Source organism: Narcine bancroftii, chromosome 8 (genome assembly GCF_036971445.1).
Source record: "Narcine bancroftii isolate sNarBan1 chromosome 8, sNarBan1.hap1, whole genome shotgun sequence".
NCBI lineage: Eukaryota > Metazoa > Chordata > Chondrichthyes > Torpediniformes > Narcinidae > Narcine > Narcine bancroftii.
In genome coordinates this window covers 25,019,619-25,039,012 of record NC_091476.1, presented here as the reverse complement: position 1 = coordinate 25,039,012, position 19,394 = coordinate 25,019,619, and the positions used below count along the sequence as shown (strand labels likewise).

General features: G+C 36.2%; 1 protein-coding gene across 4 annotated transcripts in view; it reads left to right on the top strand.

Annotated features, from left to right (window-relative positions):
* LOC138740509 (TNFAIP3-interacting protein 1) overlaps positions 1-19,394 on the top strand; it is a 31,276-nt gene that overhangs the window by 6,279 nt on the left and 5,603 nt on the right. For all 4 annotated transcript variants that reach the window (XM_069893248.1, XM_069893247.1, XM_069893249.1 and 1 more), the window contains 4 exons: positions 4,622-4,793; positions 10,596-10,739; positions 15,118-15,243; positions 17,500-17,745. In XM_069893248.1, the coding sequence (XP_069749349.1) occupies positions 4,622-4,793; positions 10,596-10,739; positions 15,118-15,243; positions 17,500-17,745 (688 nt within the window). The remainder of the gene's footprint in view (positions 1-4,621; positions 4,794-10,595; positions 10,740-15,117; positions 15,244-17,499; positions 17,746-19,394) is intronic.

Below are 19,394 nucleotides of genomic sequence, written 5' to 3'. Positions count from 1 at the left end.
CACCTATTATTGCACCTGTAAATCAGGGTTTTGGAAATTAAATAAGGTATCTTACTAGTTTAAATATTAAGATGCACGGAGTGCACAAACACGAGTAGTAGTTTGTTTTCTAGCAACTGATGTGGATATGGGGCATTCTTGTGGTCATATTATTATGTCATTGAATTTTGTAAAGAAATTGTTTGGTAAACTGATGTTGACCAACATTTTTTGAATTATAAAGATGGTCCTTTTTTAAAAAAAAAATTGGTGGATTATCTACCAATAATGTGTAAACATTCAAGTTTCTGATTACAGCATCTGCATTCTCTTGTCTCCAACCCTCATATTGGGGCAAGCCTATTCTTCTCTAGATTTAAAAATAGTACCCATGTTGCTTGGCATGTATGATTTATGAATGGGAAATATTTAAAATGTGAATGACACTTTATCAAAAGCTGAAGATCCATTCCTGTAGTATTCAAATGGCCCCACCCTACCTGGGATACTGGTGGGTGAAGAAGATTTACATGCACTTGATTGGTCTGCAAAACATAAATTCCTGCTTTCTGATAACATTGAGTGATTGCCTCTCCTCTTAAAGTCCCAACTCTCCACCTTCCATGATTTTAATTTGTTCTGTTTTCATTCTCCTCTATCTGTCAAAATCCAGCCTATTTGCTTCAGCGTTCATTTTCCTTTCCAACCTCTTCATTTTCACAACCAATGTTCCCACTTTGCTTTGTACTCACTGATTTTGTACATCTTATCTTTAACTAGCTCATTCACATATTATAGTTGAGATCTGATCACTGAGCCTTCCAACTTTAAATTGTTCCAATTCTGCTATTTTTCCTTTCATCAATATGTAGTGTATAATTAATGTTTAACCCTGATTCCATAAGACTTATTATACAATACCTTGTGTGATAACTTGCTCTGTGCTTTTGGGATGTGCAGTATCAAAGCACTGTGCTGAAGCAAGGTTTCAGTCCAAAATGTTGACTGTCCAATTTTTTTCTGGGATGCTGCTTGATCCATCGAGTTCCTCTAGCAGTTTGCTTTTTGTACAAGGGAAGTATCTGTTTATTCAAGGAATTTTCATGGAGAGCCTTTGAAACTTTCTATGCACTTTGTTGCAGGCAAGAAAATAGTCACAATATCTAATCCTTGAAGGGATCAACAGCCGAAAAACCATTATTATTGTTCACATCCATTCATAAAAGTTATATGATGCTTCCATTTTTAAAAATAAGGATTCAACAGATTGGCAAGCTTGAAAAATGTAACTGGGTTTTATGCTCTGTGATTTCTTCTATGGTGTTTGTGTTACTATGAATGAATGTGCAAATTTACCAGATTTTGTTATTGTTGCCTTATCTTCATTTTCAACATAAATATTATCTGTTAGCTCTTAGAAAATTGTGGGCTTTGTGCTTGATCTCTGTCTTCACTGCCCCTCGGGTCTCACCTACTTGGGACCTTTTGGATTTTCTCCTCAATCTTCATGACAAAATTGTTAAAACCCTTTTTTTTCCCGAAATTTCTCATCTTCAACCTACCTGGAAATTTGAGTACATAAACTCTGTAATGCAAACTAAACCTCTTCTTGTTAACTCTCTTTGCTTGAATTAATTTTCCTCCCCTTTTACATCCAAATTATACTGACTTTAATATGTTTTTAAAAACTTATTTCATCAATGTCTTCCTTAATATGCAAACTTGCCTTTTCATTTCCTTATTTGCAAAGTGAAGAATTGAAACCATACTTTATTCCACTGCTCTTCATACATTGACCTAACTAAAATGGTGTGATCTGTAAACTATCATCTGACATTATTTTCCCACAATATCATGTGTGACAAAGATGGATTGTAATATATTGGGTACTGGTAACTTCTATCCATTTTGAATGGCTGTTGACTAATACTAATGTCCTGGTTGGCTGCATCTTAGTGTGGTACTCTTGCTGTTGAGACATGCATCAGAGGTGAATTACAGGAATATAAGAGGGATAGAGAGAATCACTGGGGTCTTTCTTCTCCCCCCCCAACCTTGTGAGTTCTAACAAGATCACTGTCTGAAGAAGGTGCACAAAATCATCGAAGGTCCATTCCACTCTGTATGCACCATCTTTCAGCTGCTCCCATGAGGAAACAGCTACAGGATTAATAGAGCCAGCGCCGTTAGGCTGAGAAACAGCTTCTTCCCATGGGTAGCGAGAATGCTGAACAACTAAATGAATTGCTCACACTAACCATCAGAGATGTTTCTGTTTATTAAACAATATTTATTTTTAAACATGTATATTTGTCCATTGTATGTATCACTTGTCTGTATGTCTGGTTGTGTGTTTGCATGTTTTGCACCAAGGTGAATGCTCTTTCATCAAGTTATGCAATTGAATGATAAATGAACTTGGAACAAGTTGTCCATACTTATAATCTATGTGGACCCACTGAAATGATGGTCACAACAATAATGTTGTCTTAAGGTTTTAGGATGTTATAGGTGGTCTGTGGTTAGTAAGGGATTATAAGGTGCTACATAAATTGGGAGGAATAAAGATTGAGAACAGCTGTGCAAGTCCACCAGCATCTGTACTCAGTCTCCCATTCAATCCAATAATGTTCGCTGGTAACCTCTCTGCGACAGTCAACTTGTATTTGTGACCATGAACTCCCTTCATCGTCGTCATAAACGTTTAGATCTGTATTTGAATGGAATGAATGTTTTAACACTTTCCTCCAGAACCAGCGTTTCTGAGCTACTCTTAGCTATTTTCATCCGAGACTCTGCATTGCAGCTCACAGCTTAACGAATGTCAGATGTCACTTGTGTTTAAGTTAAAATCCTCTGCATCTTGGATGTCTCTTCTTGCATTGAACTGGAAATGGTCCTTCATTAATCTACAAGCAAATTTATTTCACAGGGAGCAACACCATTTGCATAGCAGATCGAGCAGAGATTTTGCAGCACCCGTGATTTAGGATCAAACCCAGTGCACTCTGTAAAGTGGGGGGTATCTGTGGGTTTCCTCCAGGGTCTCCATTTTCTTCCCACCCATCAAAAATTAACGGGGATTGTAGGTTCATTGGTGTATTTGGGTAGCATATGCTTGTGGGCCAGAAGGGCCTGTTAACCTGTTGCATGTCTAAATTTAAAATTGGTGTGCAGTCTAAGAATGTGTCAAAATTGCAATGCTGTGTTAACTTTTTGAGACTGATGGTATAATCATGTAATTTCTCCTGATCCCTAATTTAGGTGGTTGAGATTTATGACTATTGGTTGAAATTATTTTGCAGCTTTTCTACTGCTTTGTTAAATAGTGCTCACAAGCCTTGATTAAGTCTGCTAATATTGCACTGTATTAGTTGCAGTCATAATATTTGCTGAACATGTAAGTCTCAACAGAGCACTCAATGCTGTACTTAAGACTCCATTTAAAAAGTTACAGTATATGGTATAATAGGATTTATTTCAGTGGCATGAAATTGATAATCTTGTCACAGAATGAAACACATTTAATGTCACTGTAAATTCCAAGAGTTTCAGACCGGAATCATACTTTTGAGTCTGACATGAATTTTGCATTCAATTATGCCATTAAAGCATAACTGGAAATTGTTGTGGGGAGAACTGGGCTTCTTGCCTATTTCCACCTTGTCCCAATTCTAAATGGCAAGATCCTCCGCTCCTGATCACTGCCACAGATGGACTCTGGCTTCACTCTGATTCTTTTCTCATCTTGTCCTAGCATCTGACCAAGAACACCAACCATTGCCCTGAAAGCTGGTCTCATCACAGTTATGACACCGGCTGCGGATCCTCAAGTTTGCCGTACAGTGCCACATACAAAACAGTGATTGCCTCAATATTATATTGCAAACCTGCATTAGACAGTGTCCATACATTATATCCATTTAGTGTACCACAATCTCTAGTCACTTGGCTCTGTGACTTTTGATTTATACTGTATACTGCAGTCCAACAACCTTCTTCCCATTCCCTACTGCTGGAGTAAAGTCATCATTTGCATCTTGGATCTGGAGCATGTATCAATCAGAACAAGAGATGTAGAATAGATGTGTGCTACACTATTCCTCAATATAAATTTAGTTTCTGCCACATGCTCGCACATATCATTATAATGAATTCTTTAAACTTTGGTTTAAAGAAATGCACTTAGACAAGCTGTATTCTCCTTTTGCAAGATTACTGTAGCAACAAACCTATCTGAGTTATCAGATGGTTACACTGTATTACCTTGTTCTTGAATATCAAGTTAATATTATTTAGGATAGATAGTATAATAAGGGAGAAAATAATGTAATTTAATTGAATTTGATGTCTTCTTAAGAGTATGCAAAAATAGTTATAAGAAACATTTGGACATTTTGAATTCTAAACACTGGAAGCTTAGTAAAGATTTTTGGTAAATAAAATCCAAGTGAAAATATCTCAGTTGGAGAGTTTGAACATAAGGGAGTGATGCCAGTATTATCAGCTATTAATCACAATTGTTCGAGTTAGAGATTTTCTGAAACCTTCCAGATTTTTTTAGTGTTACTGACTTTGTTCATTGTGATATTTATGAGAGATTGATTTTTTTTAAAATGTCCTTTTTTTTAAAAAAAAAAAGAGGAAGCATCTCAAGAAAACAAAATGAGCCATTCCAAACACAAAATGGAACTGAGTTAGGAGATGAGGAGACTGTGACATTTATCACAGAAAGTATGAGCGTCACGACCGCCGATGAAGAGAAGCTACTACTTCTGAACAGGAACACTGAATTGAGACGCATTAACCAAAAGGTATCTTCTCTCTTGCACTTCTCCATTTTGTTAAAGAACTTCCATGTAAAAGAGTATTTGCATAGGCAAAATGTTGAGCAAGTTCCTGCTGGAGTTTCCTTTCTGTGTAAAAGTGCATCACAGAAAGCAGTTTATAATTAGCACAGCTTCTTCATTAAAAATCAAATGTGCACATGTCACAAGGGTAATTATGTCTTGACATGAATTGTTGCATGCTTGCCACTTCAACATTAATGACATTTCTAGCATCGTTTCAGGGCAGTGCATGTTATTAACTGAGTTGTCAAGTTCATTATTATCAGCCTCATTGAGGAAGTTGGTTAATGTTGATTGTTATAGCAAAATTTTGTGGTTTCAATCCATTTCATTCTTTAACTCGTATTCTGTTTTAATTTTTCTGATTAACTAAAAAAAAATCCACTTGAAAAGTTCTGAAAGCTCAATTCAGAAACTAAAGTGTAACAGAAGGTATTTTTAAAAAACTACAAAGATGCAATTTGCATTATTAATTGCAGGTACTTTGCTGGTAAATCATGAGCTCTTGTGCTTGTACACACTTCAGAAAGGTGTCAAACTTGACAACTAGTTAGCACCGTGTATTTCAATACACACTTCTTGTACTTCTATTCTAGCTCAGATTGTAATCAGCATTTGGATCCTGTGCCAAGCTTGATTTTTGAATAGGTTTCAAATCCTCAAGATAGATTATCTTGAGCTATGGTAAAGGGCTTAATGAAGGGCTGAAGCCTGAAATGTAGGTTGTGTATCTTTTCTGTATCAAGTGTAATTTTGACCTGCTGAGTTTCTCCAGCATTTTGCTTTTGCTTCAGTCAATGTCTACAGACTTTTGTGTTTTACTTTGTGTTTTGTTGAAATATTTTAATTATGTAAAGTATTTTAGTGTTTAAAACCTTTCAATGTTTATTTTCATTTGTAATAGTTTTTAAATATTTTTAAATGTTATCTACATTTTTTTTTAAATCCTGATTGCTTTGATAACCAGTAAAACAAGGGAGGGACTGCATCAATCAAAGGATTTCAGATAACTCTTAGAAGCAAGTATTCTTTTGAAGGCTCTGTCCTCATTCAAGGCTCATCATAGTACCCAAGGACACCTGACGACAGTAAAGTAGGATTTCCCCATCCAAATCCTGTAAGTTTGGTCATTGGATAAATGCAGGCTGCAAATGGCAATAACTGGTCCATGCCAAAAAAAATCTGCTCCAATGTCTTTCATAACCTAAGGATATCCTGAAGCTGAGTATAATTAAAGAATCTTGTAGTATAATCACTGCTATTTTTAAAAAAAAAAACTAGCGTGCGTTCCCATGAACCCCAGTTTTTTTTAAATAAAGATCTGTTCACTTTTAAAAAATTTTTTAAGTCAGGTGATGGGAAAACATTTATGTTTCATGAATGTTTTAAATTTTATCCAGTTTGAATCATTCCATTTCTTTCTTTTAAAACGCGTAGCAATCTATGAATAGAGTTTAAAAATATGATCAACATTTGTCGTTAAATGCCAGCTGATGTGAGTAGGAAGTAAAACCTGTTTGAGTGCATTGTTACTGTCAGCAATATGTGGCCACAGGAGAGCTTCATGGTGGGTGTGTTCTACTTTAAATTTTAGATTTAGACTAGTGGTTCTCAATTTTTTTTCCACTTGCGTACCACTTTAATTATTTCCTATGCCATTGGTGCTCTGTGATTAGTAAGGGATTAGTAAAGGTAGTATGTGAGTGGAAAGAAAAAGTTTGAAAAGCACTATTTAATCATACCTAATTGGCGTGTTATGTGCACGGTTTCATAGCCACAAAGGAAATGGGCCAATGGCAATTTTTCTCAAGCAAAATATTTCAGTAACATTTGGGTCTAGAGCAGTGATTCTCAACCTTTTTCTTTCTACTCACATACCACCTTAAGCAATCCCTTACTAATCACACAGCACTTATTGACATGGAGATTACTTAGTGGTATGTGAATGGAAAGAAAATGGTTGAGAACCATTGAATAGACATTCAGCGCTGTAACATGCCCTTTTGGCCCACGAGCCAGTACTGCCCAATTACACCCAATTAATCTACAATCTATGTTTTGAATGGATTATTTATTCTCTTTATATGAGTGGGTTTTTAAAACCGGAATTTCCTTCCATTCTCCTTTGCCATTTACATCATTAGTGGTTATGATTTCAGACATCTGGAGCATTATGGAAACCAACTCTGACATGGGGAGAAGGTACAAACTCCTGACAATGCAGGATTCGAAGCCCAATCCTGATTGTTGGGGTTATAAAAGCATTGTCCTAACTGCTTCTCTAAGCATGCTGCCTTTTAAAGTGTTTTTAAAAATCAATTTTATGAAGGAAGTGAGTGAAAGACTGGAGATAATGCTTGAAAACATGTGGCAGCATAACTCGCAGGATAGAATGCTCAGCTTAGCATGGAAAAACCATAATTTAGACCAAAGCATTCTTCAAAATAGATCTTTTATGCTGACATAAGATGGCAGCATTTGGCTATACTGGCAATATTTTAATTTCCATTGTCTATGAGAGTAATTGTTCTTTGTAGCCAGGGTCTTAATGCTATCTTGTGGTTGCACGCTATTCTGTATTTTAAATGTTGCCTGACATTAAATCAGGTGATTAGGACAGGGAATGATTGCAGATTTATTACATGAGTATTACATAGTAGTAGTAGAAGATGACAAAATTAATTGTGGGGCATAGCTTACTGGATTCATTACAAAATAATAAGGCAGAAAATAATGCAATTTAAAATGAGAATCCAGGGCTTCTTAATTTTATAGCCAAGGGAGGAAACTGAGTGGGAATTGCAGAAGTATTATCCATAATCTTCTGCCATTCTCCTCATTTAGGCTTTATAGAGTTGGATTGGAAATGGCATTAATTTACTCCACTATTTAAAGGCAGGAAGAGTAACTGGGTACCAAAGTGCTTGTCATTGTAAAATCTTGAAGGAAAACAAATGAATCTATCATGGGGATACGATTGGCTTCGCGGTTAGTGCACCAGTGATCAGGACTGAGGTTTGAATCCTGTGCTGTCTGCAAAGAGTTTATACATTCTTCTTGAGTGAAATGGCCTGTTACTGTGCTATATGTCTAAATTTAATTTAAAATTTAAACTTAAAAATTTTAATTTTTTAATAGCTTCTCACTTGGATAAATGAGGTTAACAGCATAATAAATTGAGTTCAATTTTTGAATCACTAATCAGGAGGCAAGAAAGTTTAAATATGATCTAATTAGAATTTTTAAAAAATGGTTCCATTGAAGAAACTATTGGCCAAAATCAGAGCTATTGAGAGCATGTAACTTTAATTTGGATCAGAACTTGAGTGTGAGGATTAAAGGAGGTCATTTGATTTGTGGAACATGACGAATATTTTCCCCAGGGATCTATTGTGGAGTTTATCCAAGTCAATCATAAATAAAGTTAAAGAATTAGAGTTGCATATCCAGATAAGCAGATGCTCTGCTTAATGGGGCAGAATTGAACATAAGCGAGAGAGGCAGGTGAGGAAGGCTCTGGAAAATATAGCTCACTGTCATTGATATTAGGGGATATTCTACTTTTGGACCTAAGCATGATAAATCGTAATATTTTCCAAATAATGTGCCATGAGGGATTCTGGAGGAGAAAATATATTTGGGCATCTGAGCAGAAACACTGTTTAAAGTAAGAAGACACATGCAAGTTATTTAAAAACAATTCTTCTATGAATGTTTTTATCTCATTTTGGTTTGAAATTCATGTAAGAAAGTGAAAATGTTTTGGGAAGATCTAAATCAGATATTATATAAAATCACAAAAATTAACATACCAAAAAATCCAGAGATCTTTCTTTTTATTATGATAGCCTTAGCAGTAGCAAAAAAAATGTATAATGTAAACTTGGAAAATGGAAGAGAGCCTGAGAATACAGCAATGAAAATGAATAAATGTATTCCACTGGAAAAAAAATAATATATAATTTTTAAAATAAAGTCACATTATTTGAACAAATTTGGGAACCGTACATGGGACACAACAGAGAGTGCTTGCCTCGGACATCCACCCCCTAAAATGATAAGAAGACAAAACTACTTGATCCAGTGTGTAATTTTTCTTGTTTATTTTTCATTGTGTGATGACATTGTTTAATGGTTTGAGGTATATGTTGAATATTATTGGTTTTGAAGGGGGGGTGGGAGGATAGGGAGGGAAAAAAGGAGAGAAAATGCCACTGTGTTTATTTAATGAGAAATGTTTGGTTGGTACGGTTCACAGTGTGAAAAATAAAAAACTATTTAAAAAAAAAAAAAAAAATTGGTTTGAAATTTAAGAGTGAGCAAGTTGTGTCGATTTTTTTTTTTTCTGGACCCATCTGTAACACAGATCAGTTATGAGCTCCGTAGCTCAAAAATTAATATTGAAAATTCATCAGAATTTTAACTGGTTGATGGATCTTGATAATTATTATAGAGTGCCAGGGATTTTTAATGGAGGTTTTAAGATGGAGAAACCAATTTCTGACAGCAAACACTTAGACCATCTATTAGTGCAATCCATTACCTCAGTTACCGGTGAAGTATCATTCAATGAATCACTTGCAATTGATCAGGAATGTTCTCTAATAACACTGAACAACAAAGATTTATATTCCTGAACACTTTTGGATGTATTTTATGGATTTTGGCCTGCTGATCGCAAAAAAACTTTTAAATGTTCCCATCACAATTTTTTTAAATGTAACCAATTTTTGTGATATTTTACTCTCATATTTTGTCTACTGGTATATGGTCTCAAAGTAAGCAGATTTGGTCAATCCAAGCATACCTGGACATGTACTCTGTGGTGATGCTATGCAAATGTTGCCTTAGGTCTGGGCATGCTTAGGATAAATCCAGACAGGCTATAAAAGTAGCTCACATATACAAATGCTGTGCATTACAATGATTATAGTTTGAACACATGTTGATGCACATGTTCTTCAGGCAATAGTGTAAGTGTACTTAACAAAAGGATTTATTATCTTTAGGAAGATTCAATACAGCAGAAATGTCTAATCAATGTTGAAACAGCTACAAAGCATCCTGTTACATTTGTGGGTATACACTGAAGGCTCCAAAATACAGCATGACTACTTATTAAGAAAGCCTATAAGCTCCACTTTGGTTGTAAAATTGGTGACCAAGACAAACCCTGGGCTTCTCACATTTGTTGTGCAGTCAACCTGAGAGCTGGGCTCAGAGGTAGATTATGTGATTGAACATACTAAATTCAATAAAAAGTTCATTTAATTTTTCTCAAGATAATAAATGCTTTTAATTAAGTCCCCAGGTTAAGAACATCTAACTTGCAGACAATTTGCACTTGTGAATGAACTACGCTTGGCTTCAGCAGTTTGTTGGCTCAAGGAATGAGAATGCCATTTTAAGTCTTATTGATGCTGATTTGATTAATTTCCATTATCTCCTGTTCATCTTTGTATTTAGTCATGGCTGGGAGATCTTCAAGCCTTTCCACTCACCATCACTATACTTGGATTAGATAGTCTTCTGACTTAACTACAAATTTGACAAGAAAACAGATTTGGGAATGGATCTCATTCATAATCTGAGATTCTCTTTGTGTTCAGCTTGAAGTTATCTATCATAATCCCCAATTTTTTTTTCAGGAAGCAAACCTTAAAAAAAAAAAATTGTTATCCAGCGTAACTTTCTATTCAGTAAAGTAAAAGTGAAGTCAGGCTAAAAGAATAACTTTCAGTCTTAACATGTGCATTCTTCTTTCAGCTGATGAAACTCAACCAAGACTGGGACCAGATCTATCGCATAACCACCAGTGAACTCCAGCAAAGGGTGGCAGGACTACAGATGGAGGTTTCTGAGACCAATCAGCATGCATGCACACTTTCTAAGAAACTAGATAATGAACAGGTACATACAGCACCATCAACGTAACTTCTTGATCATCAGCCCTTACTCTGAAGCACGCCTGATGCCATCTATGAAAATTGTAAACAAGAAGTCTTGCATAGCTGGCAATCCTCATTATTAGATCTCCAGGTCAGGTTGGGAAAGATGGCTAACAAAGAAATATTAGATGAGAATAAATGGAAAAATGTACAAAATTTAAAAAAAAAAAAGAATGGATAGTCATGAATGGAGTCGGGTAATGAAAAATTAAGCATTGTGTGACTACAGTATTACAATATGATTAGTGGTACCTTTTGTCACAAAATTGCTAAATGTGTGATCTTTCCATTCTGTAATGTGTGACCTTAAAACATTTTGGCCTGAAATATAATTGTATCCAGTGGGCTGAAGGAATGCAATTAAAATTTTGCCACACAATATAAACTTGGACAAAGAATGCAGGATGATTCGTTGATCTTGCGAATTTCTCAAGATTGCTGTAATCCTAAATTTACATTGATATCAGTTTTTTTTTTAAGGTGATAACATTTCATTTCCTAATGCTTTGTAAGTCTACATGAGGAAAAAATATTTCTGAGCCATGACAGTGGTCTCTAATAATTTTTAATTCTGTGTTTATGCCTAGAAGCTAACCCCAGTGCTGCTTTAAGTAAAGAATCAGGACTTGTAAAATGGACAATAAGACCAGTCAGATGAATACACTATTCTTTAGATGATGCATACAACAATGGGTAGACTTGTTTAGACTTTTGTTTTTTTTTTATCTTGGAGCATTATTGTCTTATGTTGCACATTTTATTCCAAAGTCTGGGTTCAGAAAAGTAAATCTCTACAGAATTGCTAGTTTGTTAAAGCCCATAACTATGTTACTTCTTGAAAGATGTCATGCCCTTAGTTTAGTTACAGTAATGGTGGTAATTGCAGATATGTTGAACCCCTTTGAACAAAGCCATTGGCAGATTATTTATCTTGTGTATGATGATGGTCATACTGCTGAGTGTGTGCAACATTGTAATAGATCGATTTAACACAGAACTGCCTTTGTTATTGTCAGACATCCAGTTGTCATGCAGTGAAGTGGTCGGTAATGTATGTGGTGCCTTTGGGTTGGGGTCCCATTGGGATCAGTGTGCTGGACAGCATTCCAGCTTGGGAAACACTGAAAAGTCTGCCCTAGGAACATATTTTAGCACCATCCAGCATTTTATCCTGTTTAGATTCAAATATGAATGGTCCTATTGAAATTAAAGTGCTCATTGTAAGCTTCACTGTTATCTGTACATTAAAGCAGGAGAAGTAAAGAAATATTTTACTATTAATTTCTAAGATTATGATGGTGGAGGCTAATACATTAGAGGAATTTAAGAAACTCTTGGGTACATGGATGAAAGAAAAATAGAGGGTTATGAGGTAGGGAGGGTTTAATTTATTTTTTGGTAGGGATGTAAAGGTTGGCACAACATCAAGGGCCAAAAGGCTGGTGCTGTTATGCTTATATACTGTGAGTTCTGATGCTATTGTCTTTTTAAGAAATAGTTGCACATGGAGGGAAATCAAGAAGGAATAAGATAACACAGCAGTAGATATCCAAACATTATGGATTTTTTGCTACTGTATACAATTTGAACAGCATGGTTTATCAGATGGAGATTATTATTATTTTTGCCACACATTTAATCAAATTGTGTGTCAGGAAAAAAAAATATATTTAGCAATTTATTTGCTTCACTCCTGATATATGCTCTTTCCCCAAAACTGCCAACTGGAACCAGTTATCTCCACACCCCACACAGCCTGGCCAATGCAAAAAAAATCTCCTTCTCACAGTTACCCTGGTTGTAGAGTTCCCAGACCAATGCTGTGGGAAGAGGTTACAAGAAATTACTACAATGTGGGAAATTTATATCCCAATTTACATTTTTTTTAAACCAGCAAATATTGACAAGCACAGAACAGAATAACTGGTTTGTAGATCTACTTGCGAACTTATTCTTGGTTTTAATTAGTCATAAATGTAGCACATGTGTAGTTATTCTGTGAAGTTTTTAGGGGTGCAGTGTGTCAGTAGGTTAACTATATCATTTGAAACATTTAAAATTCTCTCCTAGAAATTAAGTATTTAGATAAAGATTTTGGAAGTCCAAACTTTTAGAATCTCATTGTGGTAATAGTTTCCCATGACATTCCTTTGTTCATTCATACTCAATGTAGTAACTCTAGTCTCCATGATGGATATACAGAGATAACTTCAGGGAAGGAGACCAGTGTCATGTGGAGCCAACAGTCACTCACTCCCTTGCTCTATCCCTTTTGACCTTCAAGTTTATTTTTCTGCCACTACCGCTGATTCTGCCAACTCATCTGTGGCCTGTTATCTGCGCCTCAAACATGGCATCTGCATCAAATGTTGATACTTTGCATTATGCTATCCAAGTGTATAAATGTATCAAAAAGTAACCCCAGACAACGAATCTGCAGCCTGAGATACAGCTGTTGAGCATTTCTCCATATTATTTTGAATCTTGAACTGGTATTTTATGTAAATGATTCATTGATTCTCCTTTTCAAAAAGTCTCAGTTTCGTTCATCAGCCTTTTATGTTGTCTTTATGACACAGTTCTTTGAAATCCATGTAGATGAGACTGACTGAATTCTCTTTCATCAACCTCCTCTGTTACTTCAAATACATTGTATGTTTTACAAATTTGTTGGCTGCCCTTAATTAACCCAAACTTCTCTAAGTGCCCTCCTCTGAATTATTGTTTTCTGAACTTTGCTCATCACCAGTTTTAAAATGACTACTCTGTGATGGTTTGGAATATCTTTGCACCCTGTCTTTGAACAAGGGTGCTCTCCATTTCCAGGATGTCCTTCTCTCCCTTTTTCATAGGAAGTCATTTGTATCTGAAAAATATCCTAGCCAGGATTTCCAATACATCTTCCCTCCCTCATCCTTTATCTTGCTAATCCTTGATTCCGCTTGCATGTTGTTCTTGTTAAACACCAATGCAAAATAGTTGTTGTATTCTTTCCCCACTCCTTTGAACATGCATCACCTCTTTGACCTAGTAAACCACAGTCTAAATCCACTTACTCAGTTACAACCTAATTGCCAGTGGAAGGTTTCTGGATTTCATTTGTCAAGCGCTATTCCTTTCTTGAATGCTTTCTTTGCTCGTGGAATTTAATTCTATTATTTTTTCCTTATTTCTACTATTTTTTATCTTTGGCCTGGATCAAGTATAAGTACCTAATGTGCATTATATATTTTTACATTTTATTGTATTTTCCATTTGTCTTGTTATCCAAGCCCTTCCTCTGGTGGGAATGCACCAAAATATGTATCCAAAACATGTCCTCCATTAAATAGTTTCTGGTTCCACTAATTTAAAAAAAACTTGTAGACATGCTGATATAGCCTCATCTATTGGCAGTGTGATGCCAAATGTAAACTTGAGGGACAACACATCTTATTTCTCCTGACCAGCCTTAAACCCAAGGACATGAATATCTATTTTTTCCAATTATAGGTAACCTCCACCTTCATTTGGTTCCACTGTTTTCATTTTTTAACTTACTCTTCATTTTCTCTAATTTCCCTCCATCATGTCTACTATTCTGTGTCTCTCTGTGGTCACTCCTTCCCTATAAGTATCTCCTCAAAATAGATTTTGATCTACATCTATCCCTACACTATGCCATCTTCCTAATTGGAATAGCTATCATTTCCTTTCTGTCTTAATACTATGATTATTAAGTGCCCAGTCTTCTCAAACAACCATTGGTACTTATAATTTATTAACCTTTTACTTCATAGTTTGGGCATTTACACATATGATTGCAAATCTATCTTTACACTTTTATTCCTTGTCTTCTCTTTTCTAACATGGTACAGGTTGAGTACCCCTTATCTAAAATCCAAAACTTTTTTCATCCATGGTCCCATAAGGGTAATCTGTAATAGAGTTCAGAAATCCTGAATGGAGAACCGGGCAAAGCAGAAGGAAGAATTGCAATATTGAGTGTAGATTTTTCAATTTGTTCACTTCAGTTAATTTGTGCATAGGTAAATATTTGTATTGTAATGTGAATGCATACATCTTTAAATCTGAGTGAATTGGTGCATTTTTCCAAAATCTGAAACACTCTGGTTCCATTCCTTTTGGATAAGGGGTACTTGACCATCCAGTATTCTCACTCCATGACCATATTACTATTTTGTGTTTCTATTAAAGGCTGACATCTATGCATTATATAAAGCAGGTCAAATTTTGTTTGCTAACTTCCTCAGCTGTTTCGCTTGACTGCATTTATTCCAATGGAACAAAGTTCTCATCATTAATTAATGATTTATTTTGTGTGTTTATGCTGAAATTAGTGCAAAAGGGAGTATTATGAGCAATCCTTTATGCAAGAAATGAAAAAGAACCAACAGCTCCAAGAATATGTGAGACAACTAGAAAATAAATTGCACACTTTGAGAGAGCAAAACTATCCATCATCGGTGAGTCTTTCAGCTGCAAATTAAAAGAATTGTTTGCTGGTCAAAACTTGTCACTTTTGCAACCAATAGGTACTTTCAGGTGGCCAATTGCCCCGCTTGTTTAGGCAATATGTGGCTGTTTTGAGGCCACCTGAATGTGCAGGAGGTGCTCTTGAGGCGAGCTACGTAACCCTCCTCCGAGAGGGATAATCAACTCAGCAGCTCCCCCAGCCATCTGAATGCAGCTGGCTGAAAGCGGATTTAAAGGGTCAGGCTGCTGATCACAGCTGACACTGGGCAGGAGCTGGGGTGTGCTCAGAGTGTGCTCCTGTGCAGCTGTGTCTTTCAGGTGGCCAGTGTTGCGCTTTAAACACTGCCACCTGAACGGCAATTTAAAGGGCCGCTTCTGCTTCTTCAGGTGCATTCTACGCTAAGAATGCACCTGAAAAAGCCTAATGACTAATAAATTTAGCTTTAAGTCTGTGGCAGGGAATGTTCCCTGTCCTTCAGGACTAAACTCTCTAACTATATTATTCAACACTATTTTAAGTTTTTAATGTCTCTAATTTTCAGTTGTTGATGCTCAAAATATTCCATATCAAATGACATTCAGTGAATTTCATCATTTAAGATATGCAATAGAATTTGATGCAGCAATATCTTGGGGCAATGAAAATTTCCAGTGTTTTTAAGCAGTGGTTTACAATATAAAGTTCCCACAAAATAGCTAATTAAAATACATTATTACTTGCTTTTCTAACAGGTGGGGTGGAATTAGGGTTGTATTTCAATCATTTCTGTTTTCTGGATTGATGGACTTGACACAATGTAACATGCCCCATGCCTGAAATGAAATATTAACACAGGCTCACAAGATCAGGGCCATTAACTCCACCCCTCCCCACAGATGTTACCTGTCCTGATGAGTATTGGTAGCATTTTATTGATTCCCAATGATTTAATTTCAAATTAACAGCATCCTTAGTATTTTGTTGTCACAGATCTTTTTGAGCAAAATGGATGTGTCCAGTTTTTATATAATGTATAATGTGCACATGGAGGTACATGTCTGAATTTTTAATCAATAAAAACATGAGATGGTAATTGGACAAATAATCTTCCCTATTAACGTTTAAATTGTATTTATTTAATTCCCTTAACATTGTAAAACATCCCAAAACCTTCACATCATTGGAAATCAAACATTTGACACCAAGTCACAAGAAAAATTATCAGAAAATATAAGGAGCATTTTAAAGGAGGAAAGCGAAATGGAGGGTTAGAGAGGAAATTCCGGACGTTAAGGTTTTGACGTCTAAAACTGCTGGAAATTTAAACTATCAATCAGTATCAAGTTATTTTTTAAGATAAAACTTGAGTTTGTCTGTCACATGCCAAAATGCAGTGATCAGTGTTGCTTTGTGAGCAGACCAGTTGACATCTCGTGCATAGCACAACGACTACAGAGAGTGGTCTGCTTTTATGATCCAATGGCAACATAATGTTAGTATTTTGGAGTTAATTCAGGAGTTTGATAATGGTGGGGGGGGGGGGGGGGGAAAGAACCTGGTGATGCATTACCTCACACTCGTGGATGTTCTTCCTCATGGGAAGGGAGTGGTAAAGGGAGTATGACCAGGATGAAATTATCCTTTAGTTCAGCCACTTTTTTTATGTCTATAATTTGGGTACAAATTATGCTTTGTTTTTCTCTGGAGTGATATTATTTGTCTATTAAAATGTACTAAGCTTGTACTGTAGGCATGGATTATCACCATTTTAAATATAGCTACACAAAGTTTGGGAAGGGTCTTTTCTTCTGAAATTTTATCTTAAAATAGTTTAATTTTCTATAATTGTAAATTTCAATAAAATCTTTTAAAGAAACAAAGTTTGAGACTAGTGCAGCAAACCACTAAGAAGGTCCTGTATACAGTGTTAATTTCAGAATCAACTCATCAAATAAATGTGATATGGGCCTTCCATCAACCCATGTTCACTTCATCAGTTTAGTTATTTTCTCTAATTTCACTCTTAATTTATGCATTGCTCAGTCCCTGCTTGAATGCTAATCAAATGCTCCTGGATTGCACTCACTATGGGATTTCCAATGACTGTTGACAATTGAGCACAAATTTGTGACTGGAGAATCAAGGAAGATGCTTGTCTAATTTGTGACATTTGCTATCAACCTTGCGAAGTTCAGAAAATTCTTAGCCATTATTCTACATCCATTGATGTTGCATTATTTGCTTGCATGTGTGATTTTTATTTTAGAAAGATGAGCCATGGAGACCAACTCTAAGTGATGAAAAAGTGGTCACTGTTCCCCAACAACCGGAAAAGGATAAACAAGAAGAAGCGCCCATGTCAGTAAAACATATGCAGATCATGGCAAAGTCAAGGGAGCCAGATCAATGCAGACCAACAAAGCCAGAAACTGCTCAATGTGCAGCTCCCTATGGGATCTCACAGAAGGATTGTAAAGAACTTCTTGATCAAATGGCTGCTCTTATGTGTCAGGTAGGGTGTAACTTTTCTTCTCCATGGGTTTATTCACTCTGCAGTCTGCAGTTTGCTTAAAATTCAGCTGAAAAACTATTAAAATATTAGCTGTCTCTAGGATAGAAGGGCTATTGGTTTGGGGAGAAAACAAATGAAGATCAAAATGACAATGAAAGATTGACCTTTACATCATTTGAATTTTGTTTCCATTTGACTTTCATTTATCTTCAGGTTAAACAATGGTTTAGATCTTAAAATAAGGGGAATGGAAGGTGCAGCTGTAGATTGCACTAAAGCAGTTCTTTTTTTTTCAGAACAGCTATTTACAGTCAATGTGTTCTGCACAGAAGCTGCTCAATGGACTTGGCTTTCTGTATTGGTGGCATGTTGAGCAATATGTGCAACTGATGCTTGTGAAAAACAGATATACCAAAACTAAAAATTGGCCAATGTTCGTGAATGGCAGCATTTCCAACCAATAGCAAGTCAGGGCCTCTGATGCAAACACGGCAAAGTATATGATCCAAGCTTACTAAATAATATGGAGCTTTCTATCTGTCAATACACCAGGGGAGAAAAACCTTTTAATTTTTAAATTTTAATTTTGATATGCAACATGGTAACAGACCATTTCACCCCTTGTGATGTACTGGGGTGTAGGTTAATTGGATGGGATGGACTCGTGGGCTGAAATGGCTTGTTATCGTACTTTATGTCTAAATTTTAAAAATTGTCCACCCCTGCCCTTCTCAGATCTTGAGATAGAATAGACCGGGTGCATTGATGAATTTTCAATGGTTTTGTGGAAGAAAAGCATGGATTTTTCCATTTTTTTGGCATTAATTTAATACTTAAAATTATTCAAAACCATTTTTAGAATGTCAAGGACCTTCAGAAACCTTTAGTGTTATCAGCTGCATGGATTGTAAAGTTGATCTGTGCTATCTGTCAAAGTTATTAAAGAATTTGAATGACCAGATTGCATCAATATGCTATTGGAGGCCTTCACACACAAACCAGGTAAAATCACATGTAATGTGTCCTTGAGTTGTGGTACCAGCGTGCAAACCTATGTCAGCAAGATTGTCTGAGTAAACTGAGAGAAAAATTGTGGTAGGCAGGTATCTCCAGGCCAATATGGCTGACCAGTGAGCTCCTGTATCTTTCTGGCAGGCCTCAGCACTGATTGCCCTTGAGACAAATGGGCAATTCTTGTAGGGAAGAATCAATACCAGTGAAACAGGAAAGTCTGCGGACACTGTGATTGCAGTCAAAACACAAGTGCTGGAGGATCTCAGCTGGTCTTGCAGCATCCGTAGGAGGAAAATATATATTTCTGACCTGAGCAAAAAAACAGGCAGGTGCCCAAGTTAAAAAGAAGGGCAGGGGGAGGAATACAGACCAACAGACACAAGGTGTTAATTGGATATGATATGATGAAAGGGGAGGATTGATTTTGGATATGTGAAAGGATATGGAGAGATGAGAGACTGAGCTAGAAGAAAGGAGATGTAGGGAAGAAGATGGGGGTGGGGGGGGGGGTTCAATATAAGGCAAAGAATCCAACATTGATGTTAATGGTATCTGTTTGGAGAGTGCCCAGAGAGAAGATGTGCTGTTCCTCCAATTTCTGTGTGGTCTCATTCTGGCAGTGTGTGAGACAATGG